At 35.6% G+C, this 10022-nt stretch overlaps 1 protein-coding gene across 7 annotated transcripts in view; it reads right to left on the bottom strand.

Annotated features, from left to right (window-relative positions):
• DMXL2 (Dmx like 2) overlaps window positions 1-10022 on the bottom strand; it is a 166861-nt gene that overhangs the window by 13821 nt on the left and 143018 nt on the right. For all 7 annotated transcript variants that reach the window (XR_003036856.2, XM_059890857.1, XM_024998035.2 and 4 more), the window contains 5 exons: window positions 8015-8193; window positions 3423-3553; window positions 2874-2959; window positions 2258-2459; window positions 1131-1248 (listed from right to left, as the gene is read on the bottom strand). Coding sequence is in view for 6 of the 7 variants with exons in the window: in XM_059890857.1 (XP_059746840.1) it covers window positions 1131-1248; window positions 2258-2459; window positions 2874-2959; window positions 3423-3553; window positions 8015-8193 (716 nt within the window). In the remaining variant the exon portion in view is untranslated. The remainder of the gene's footprint in view (window positions 1-1130; window positions 1249-2257; window positions 2460-2873; window positions 2960-3422; window positions 3554-8014; window positions 8194-10022) is intronic.

The raw sequence follows: 10022 nt of genomic DNA, 5'->3' as shown, positions 1-10022 counted from the left end.
ATGAATATAGCTCTGGGGTTCCCTCAACAAAACCCTACATCAATAATTTCCATACCATTGGAGTCTTTCGTTATTAAAAAAAGCTTATAAGATACAAAAGAATCCCTATACTTCATTCCTCCAGTTCCTCACTTAAGTACATAATTTTTAAATCCACAGAAAAAATAAATGACTGTTGACCAGAACTGACCACAATGGCCATCCAAGTGAGTGAATGACTAGTGAAAAGAGTGAGTCTAGTTCTGCTGCCGTAGGCACGGGGAACATGTGAGAGGCAGTTCTACTTTCTACCTTGGGAAACTGAACCACATAGACTGTCCCTCTTGGTGTGAAATATAATTCATTTTTCTTTTCTCACTGTTTTTGTTTGCCAAATCTTTAATCACATCTTACACTCAGAACACTCTTCAAACTGCTCATTAGCTCATTAAATAGCCAAATGGACTGAAATGCTTATATAAACCATCTGTGTACCCTTCATTTTATAATGAGATCATTTTAAGGTCGAAAGTGCCACTCTCTCAAATTCATGGTTCTTCTTGAACTCTGTATGGCATTACATTCCTAACTTATATTTAGCTTAAAAATCACCATGCAGTGTAGAATCTCTGCCTCACTTTTTAAAAGTAATCTCCTTCATCTCACATTTGTTATTTCTGTAGTTTAATCTCTCTCACAAAATTATCTTGAATTTGTTGCTTCTACAGTTTATCCTGTTCATTTCTAAATGCTAAGTAAATAAAGGGTTATGCTGCATTTTCAATTAAATAGTATTTGGAGAATCATAACATAGAGTATACTCATTTATATATTAAATTCCCTAAGCCATCCCTCACAATGTTTGTTACATGTAAAAATCCCAATGGCAAATATTATAAAGGACATACCAACTTTCATTTGATTATACCGGATTTATCTAAGGACCTATGTTGTTTCATTGTTATGAAATAAAAATTGTAAGTTTTTATCTTAAAAAAATTCTCTCAAGTTTGGTACAATGTTACCTATAATGTATGAAAGATAATGAGTTCAAACCAAAAGTAAATTTCAAATAAATCAAAAACTAGAGTCATTAGAAATGTTAAAGAAAACTAAATGAAAATTATGAGAGAATTTTTTTCCCAAAATACCTCACTCTGCTTTCTTTTCTTAGTGAAAATATATCTCATGAATGTCTCTTGAAGTACTTCTTGTTTAACAAGAAAATGCCAAAGTCGTTTGACTGGAAGTGCAGAAGAATCCCGGGATCTAGTTTAAAAAAAAAAAAAAAAAAGCATCACACTATTTTAGTATAGAAAATGTTTCATTATTTGCAGATAATTTTTTAAAACCTCCATTACTTCAAAGAAAATATAGCATTAACCGCAACAAAATTTAATGTTTCACTTTGAATTTTTAGTTCTATAAATCATTCCTTCATCTGGCAATTAATTCTCTAATTACTGATTCTCCAAATGGACAAGCTGAGCTGAGAGTCAAATGAATTTCTTTTTATTCTCTTTTTAAATTATCCTTTAGATTGGATCTGCTGGTTATAGCATATCATCAATAAATATAAAGTCCCACATTTAATTTTTAACAGCCTAACAAACTAAAAAGCCTTGATCTTTCAAGTTTATGAGCAATACTCTACATCATGGCCAGCTGCCTCAAAAAACAGGATGCTGCTTATCAAAAGGGGCTTCCCAGGTAGAATTATCAATAAAGAACCCATCTGCCAAAAGACAAGAAATAAGAGGCTTGATCCCTGAAGGAAGGGATGGCAACCCATTCCAGTATTCTTGCCTGCAGAATCCCATGGACAAAGGATCCTAGTGGGCTATAGTCAATGGGCTAGTAAAGAGTCGGACATGACTGAAGTGACTTAAGCACACAGCACACAGATGAACAGATAGAAGATCAAAACATCAATTAAAAAACCTTACTGTGTTTAGCATTAAATTACAGACAAAAGGTCAGTAGCATCTTATTTGCATATGTAGACTGTTATCCCAAAGCATTTAAGACTTCTTAAAATGATGACAAAAATAAAGGTTTCTTCCTGATTATAAAATTGTCTATTGAAGTATAGGTAATAGGGGAAAAATAATTTTCTATCCAGAATTCAGATATTTTCTTTGGCATATACTGCTAGAAACGGGATTGCAAATTCAAAGTCATGCATGGTTTAAAGGCTACTGGCATGATATTGTGCCAAACTGTCTTCCAGAAAGGTTAAGCCAAGCTACTCTTATTAGCATTATAAGAGAATTCTTACTTGAATGGAGTATTCTCAGGTTCTAGCATTGCTTTATTTCGAAGACTAGCTGGTCCAGCTCCAACTGAAAGGTCAGTTGGATATGTGTTGATATAGTTGGGGGGAGGACCTTCAAAATGATCCATTTTCTCTTGTAAGATCTGCTCCCAATTCTCCAAGTTTTTAATCACAGCAATACCCAATGGTGATGTTACAGGCAACTCTAAAATGTAACAGGATATACTTTACTTTGATTAAAGATGTCGACCATCCCCACATATTTACAAAATCCAAGTTGTTAGAGCCAAACCGTCTGAAAATAGAAATAAATCTGAAACTGTTAATCTAACATCATTTGGATTATTAATGCTTTGAACAAAAGACCAGCTTTCTAATATGAGCTGAGAAAATGTTCCACTTCTACAGGCTGGTTTCCTGCTTTTTCTTCCAACCTTCCAGGTAGTCAGTAATTCTTGCCATGTGAACTAAAAACCACACACTGGAACCTAAGATAAACAAGACACCTCATAACATCTCCAATGCAGTTTTTTTTTTTTTTTTTTTTAGTTCTTTTATATGGATCTTGTAACAAGAAACTTGGTAATTATTAGCATTAATTTCCAAATTCCAAACTTACCAGAAAATTCCAATCCAGCAATGGGAAAGAAATTCCTGACATTGTGAAGTGCAAGCTTAACCATTGTCAAATGTAGAAGAGCCCAGCTGTTCAAATAGGATTAAAAAAATTCTGCTTAATTGAAAAATAAAATCATGAGAACATAGTACTGTGTCAATTGTTTGGCCCAATCTCCCACCCAGAAAATAAGCTGTTTTTTCCTAACCATTTACTACTAAAAAAAAAATAGTACTTTTGCAGTCTCTGAAAATAAAAGATATGCAACAATGGAAAGGGTTTTATTATACAGCCACATGGAATCTAACAGCATATCAATAAATTATGTAATTTTTTCCTCACTAAAAATATTTTTGCCAGCTATTCTTCGAAACAAGATGTGAAATACTATACTATCTAGCAATTTACCTCGAAAGTAAAGAATTCCTAACCTGAAAATATGTCAGTTCTTATACAAATTCATGATATAATAGTAATGTTGCTTAAAACCAGTAATATCAGGAATTTTTACAAAAGAAAAGGCAGAAAGAAAAAGAAGAAAGCCTCATTTACCTATAGGAGTTAGGGTCTTGGTGCTCCTGTATCTGTATATCTGAAAAAAAAGCATCGTCTTCTTCTTCATCACTATGAATGCTTTCATCAGAATCATATATAACTCCACTATCAGACAAAGGGAGAAATGGCTGCAATAAAATGTGAAGTTATATTTGAATGTATAATTGGGTTATTTTTATCCTAATAATGAACATTTAAAGTGGTGTCAATCTAAATTAAAATTTTCTTTTGAAAATTATACTAGACCTGGGAAAGTCAAGAAACCAAGTTAAAACTCTCAGATTCAATAATAGCTACATACAACACAAATATTTTTTAAATTAATAGTCTTTTTCTTATATATCAGCAACAACTAGTTCAAAAACTCTGAAGAAAAAAACGTAATTAAGAAACATAATACCAAAGGGAAAAACTTTATGACAACTGTGATACCTACTGGTGAAGGAAATTACAAATCCCTTTAAAATCTAAATAAGGAGACTGGAGCATTAAAAATAATGATTCTTTATGTGTTTTAGGTAATTGCAATAAAAATTTCCATAGGGATTTCTTTTCCTTTTTTGAAACTTGATAATGACTGTAAAGTTCACAGGGAATAAAAAAATAGGTAAGATTAGCTGAGAAATCTGTCTAAAGTGAAAGATAAGGTTTCTTAGTGAATATTAAAATCAGTAATTAAAACAAGTGCAGTCTAGCAATTGATCGATGGAAAAATATAGTCCAAGAAGAGTATATAAATAAGACATTAATGTATGTATGACAAAGGTAACATCTTAAGGTGTTGGGAGGGAAGGAAAGACAAAACTGCTTGTAAGAGTGGGAAGAGAGGATAAGGAGGGCACCAAAGTCTGATTCTCACTTCACTCTAGATGAACAGGAGAGTTAAAAGTTAAAAAGAATGAGGAGGAGGAGGAAGAGGGAACAAAGGGAGAGGAGACGATAACAAAAGCAAATATTTATTAGTGGGAAGAACTTTGCTTAAAAACAACGTAACATCATTTTATAAAAATAAGTCACGTCAGTCGTGTCCGACTCTGCGCGACCCCATAGACGGCACCCAACACGTTCCTCCGTCCCTGGGATTCTCCAAGCAAGAATACTGGAGTGGGTTGCTATTTCCTTCTCCAAAAGTATGGATAGACATGACTAAATAAACTTCCTAAAACTTCTGTATGTTAAAAACACAAATAAAATTAAAATAAACTGGAAAAAGTATCACAAGTAAGATAAATTGCTAATATGCTTAATAAATAGTTCATTAAAAGTAAGAAAAATATTACAGTTCTAATAGATAATTTGGTTAAGAACATGAACAGTCAGTTCCTCAAAGTAGAAAACCTAATGGCTGTAGATTCATTAACATTTTTATATCACTATAACAGGAAATAAAAATTTAATCAAATTAACAAAAACAAAAAAGGAATACTTAACGAGAGTAAAGTCATATGTGTGCTAACTATTCTCAGAGTATAAATCAGTAATCTGGAGATATATATCAAAAGCCTTTGACCCAGTACTTCTTAATTACATAATCAGAATGTGAATAGGCTTTGCAAAACAGATTATTAATCTCAGATTATTTATAAAAATGAAAAAATAAATATAGCAAAAAGCTAATAGGAAAATGGCTATGTAAACTATAACATACTCATCAAAATGAATAGTTATTTCACATGATTCACATTTTGAGATAGATTCTTAATACCTAATTTTTGATAATTTTTAAAAATTCAACATTTGATCAGCTAAGTCAAAATGTGATCCTTTAAAAGGACACACTGTCTGTGCAGCAACAGCTCCAAAGTATTTTGGGGCAGTTTGATACCTTTTATATCTGAAGCAGCCTCACCAGAAAAGAGAAAACCTAAAATTGACAACGGAGAAGGCAATGGCACCCCACTCCAGTACTCTTGCCTAGAAAATCCCATGGACGGAGGAGCCTGGTGGGCTGCAGTCCATGGGGTCGATACAAGTCAGACATGACTGAGCAACTTCACTTCCATTCTTCACTTTCATACACTGGAGAAGGAAATGGCAACCCACTCCAGAATTCTTGCCTGGAGAATCCCAGGGATGGGGGAGCCTAGTGGGCTGCCGTCTATGGGGTCGCACAGAGTCAGACACGACTGAAGTGACTTAGCAGTAGCAGCAAAATTGACAAAGTAGTATTTTTAAGACTTCAAAATGATAAATGATTTTAACAAACAAAATTTGCCTCAAACTAATAAACTTAAAATCTGTAGGGCAAATAAAAATGCCCCCTTCCTTTTGAACCTCCTTCCCACCCGCCACCACATCCCACCCCTCTAGGTTATCACAGAGCATCAGTTTGAGCTCCCTGCACCATACAGCAAATTCCTACTGGCTATCTATTTTACATATGGTAATATGTTTCAATACTACTCTCTCCATTCATTCTACCCTCTTCTTCACTCACTGCATCCACAAGCCCATTCTCTATGTCTCCATCGATGCCCTGCAAATAGGTTCATCAGTAACATTTTTCTAGATTCCATATACACACATTAATACAAGATATTTTTCTCTTTCTGACCTACTTCATACTGTAAAATAGGCTCTAGGTCCATCCACCTCACTAGATCTGACTTGTATGTGTTTTTTATGACTAAGTAATATTCCATTGTGTATATGTACCACGACTTTTTTATCCATTCATCTGTCGATGGATACCTAGGTTGCTTCTGTGTCCTGGCTATCGGTGAACACTGGGGTACATGTATCTTTTTCAATTATGGTTTTCTCAGGGTATATGCCCAGTATGGGACTGTTGGGTCATATGGCAGTTTTATTCCTAGTTTCTTAAGGGATATTGTTTCTCTATAGTGGCTATACCAATTGACATTCCCACTAAGAGTGTAGGAGGGTCCCCTTTTCTCCACACCCTCTCCAGTGCTCATTGTTTGTAGACTTTCTGATGATAGCCATTCAGACTGGTGTGAGATGATACATCACTGGAGTTTTGATTTGCATTATAAAATTTCCAGCAGATCCTTGCTTCAAGCCCTTGACATTTGAAATAGTTGGATACTTGATGAGGAAATTTAACTTGCTTCCAGCATTATAAAAATCTCAGCTTTATAAAATGTATCTATTCATGGAGGTACTTTCTCTAATTTGGGATCAAAATATAAAATGTTTACATAGGATAACTGCAGTGGATTAAAATATTCAATACATAAAACATGTTGAAATCCATAATAACAAAAGTCACTTGCTTCCTCTGAAGGATGCTAGAGAATCAACTCATCACTCTGAAAACTGATACAAAAAGCAAAGAATATAGCATTTATCCTGTATTTCTCTTTCAAAATGCACTTCAGGTTAACCAAATAGGATGAATAAGGAAATATTTCAGCAAATAAATAAAACTCCCCAAATTTATGATAATGGATTCAGGCAAAGATCATCAATTAACATCCCAAAAAAGAATGTTTCCTGGTGGAAATACACAAAACCACCTATGAAGTAATCCTGTACTCCCTTTTCCCTACCTAATCATGGTGGAATGTGATAATGTCTCTAAATTTAACTCTCACTTTACAGAAAAACAGAAAATCAGAGGAATATGGTCAAAAGACCAAACACAGGGATGCCATCAGCAAGCCACTGAAAAATTTTAAATGACAAATTTTGGGGCAAAAAAGGGGCAGGGGTAAATTTAACAAAGTGAGTTGGAGGTAGAACCTACAGATTAAGAGAGACTTAAGACATATCAACCAACTGTAATATATGAATCATTCTGGATCCTGATTTAACAAACCAACTGTTCAAAAACATTTAAGGTATAATGGGGGAAAATGTGAACACTCTTTGGATACTTGATAGTAAAGAACCGTGTGTGAGTGTGTGTGCATGTAAATTTGAGTGTGTGTTTGTGTGTCTATGTGAGAGAGAGAGAGAATGCTCGTGTGTTACTGATTCAAAACCCTTCTTTTTAAAAAATACATAATGAAATATTTATGAATGAAATTTCATGTTTGGATTTGCTCCCAAACAATCTTGGGAGTAGGAAGAATTATAATGCAACAGAGGTAAAGAAGGAAACCTATCAATAGAATGTGAAGTGCTCAAAACACCAAGTGCAGAAAAGCACACACCCAGCACTGTACAAAATGGGACTGTGTAGGATCTAGTCACCATGAGAATCTGATCCCCAGAGAAGTTCCTTCTGCTTTGGAGAAATAGATATGTCATGGGCCCCACGAAACCCATGGTCTGATGAAACTCTGAAATATCCGTCCACCTTCTCCTGCTCTAATTTCATGCTAACCAAAGTAACTACTGACAATCGGAAGGGATGCTAGATGGTAGATACAAGTATTCCAGTCCCTAGAAAAGGACGATGCTGATTATGTTAGTAAACTGAGTTCTGGTTTATACCTAAGTCCCATATGATTTTAATTTGTCTCAACCATATCAAGTGTCTGATCATTTCTGAATGATTATTCAGCTTCTGGAGTTGAGAGATGAAATGTCTGAACTATGGTGATTGAACCCAGAAGCTGCCCCATCATTCCTATGTGATGCAAACAGACACACATAAAGCATGTGTTCCTTAGGCCCCTTACCTTTGCAACAAAATAATCCCACATACTAAGTTCAGGAGGAATAAACTTTTCTTTGTAAGATGGTCTTTCTGCAGGCACAGGTGGTGGGGTAGTGTCCTTTACAGGTCTTCCAGGGACCAGCATTCGCATGTTAAACCTCCTACGGTGTTTATCTATGTCTTCAGAAGGAACAGGAGGTGCTGAATTTAAAGACAGGAAAAAAAAATCCCATTCTTATTTTCCATTATTAATTCAAAGAGTTAACCTTTCTTTTCAGCCTTGAAAAGAACATTCTTGCCATGTTTTTAGTTTCCACTAAATTACTTGTATCTGTGCTTGTGAACTTTTCTAGTCACTGCATCAGTTTTCCAGCAATCATGACAGAGATGTAGATGAGGATAGATTATAAAGGATTAACTTGCAATGAAGCAGCCTATGTGCCATTAATATACAGAACAAGGATTCAAGCAATTCTATATACAATGTATCAAATAAATGATGTAGATTCAACAAGTAGTAAACAGAGCACATGAGGGATTATTTCTGGCTATGCTGTTCAAGAAAGAGTCACTGAATGTATATGTAGGATATAAAGCATGCCTTAAAAGAAAAGCAGAGGCTCAACGTGAAAAGAGGAAGTTGACACCAGAAACAAATGATCAATGGCTTGGCTAAATGAGGAATAATTTTCTTTTGCTAGACAGGTGGTCAGGGAGGGGAGTAACAGGGATACTCTGGAGCATGGACTAGCTTGTGGATAGAAAGCTAGGAACTCATCCTGTGGGCCATTCTCATGAAGGCATCTTGAATGAGGCACGTGATGAGGTGAAGTCTGCACGATCAATGAGGACGGAACGGCCTGAACTAGCACAGTGGGTGGTAAAGACCGAAAGGCAGGTTTAGATGTGAGAAATACATAAAAGGAATATCAAAAGGATTCAGGACTAATTGGATATGAGATAGCCAGGAAGAAGTCAGCCTGGTCCTCTCCTGAGGCTCCCTGTCACAGAAAATTTATCTCAAGTTCTCTTTGATGAACATGACTAGGCTACACCACTTTTATCTTTTTTTAATTGAGGTGGAATTTACATGAAATTAACCATTTTACAATGTACAGTTCAGTGGCATTTAGTACATTCATACTGTTATGCAACCAACATCCCTATCCAGTTGCAAAGCATTCTCACCACACCAAATGAAAACTCCACACTAATCAATCACTCCCCATTCCTTTCTCCCCCTAGCCCATGGCAACCAATATGCTTTCTGTCTCTATGGATTTACCTATTCTGAATATTTCATATAAATGGAAGCAGGCACTGTGTGACCTTTTGTGTCTGGCTTCTTAAACTGAGCATCATATTTTTAAGGTTCATGCTGGTTATAGCATGTGTTAATAGTCACTCTTTTTTATGCTGAATTACGTTCCACTGTACTTATATACCACATTTTGCTTATCCATTCACTCTTGATGGTAACCCACAACTATCTTTTGGGAGAAGACTTTTTTTAATTTTTACAACGTTGTGTTGGTTTCAGCCACAGAACAATGCATATCAGCCATAATTATACATACATCCCTCGCTCCCTCGCCTCCCTCTCCTCCCCCTAGCCCAGCCCTCCAGGTCATCACAGAGCACCAGAGTGGGCTCCCTGTACTACCCAGCAACTTCTCACCAGCTATCCATCTTACACCTGACAGTGTGCGTATGTTGGTGTTACTTTCTCCATTTGTTCCACTCTCCCCCTCCCCCACTGTGTCCACAAGTCCATTCTCTACATCTGCATCTCCATTCCTTCCCTGGAAACAGGCTCATCAATAGCATTTTTCTAGATTCCATACATATGTGTTAATATACTATATTTGTTTTTCTCTTTCTGACTTACTTCACTATGTATAATAGGCTCTAGGTTCATCCACCTCACTAGAACTGATTCAAATTTGTTCTTCACAATTATCTTTTAAGTGGGCTATTCCCACAGCCTCCCACATGGGCTCCCTACTTTTATTCTTTCACACAGACTATTT

The sequence above is a fragment of the Bos taurus genome, chromosome 10, assembly GCF_002263795.3.
Source record: "Bos taurus isolate L1 Dominette 01449 registration number 42190680 breed Hereford chromosome 10, ARS-UCD2.0, whole genome shotgun sequence".
In the NCBI taxonomy this organism is placed as follows: domain Eukaryota; kingdom Metazoa; phylum Chordata; class Mammalia; order Artiodactyla; family Bovidae; genus Bos; species Bos taurus.
This window is presented reverse-complemented; position numbering and strand designations above follow the sequence as displayed.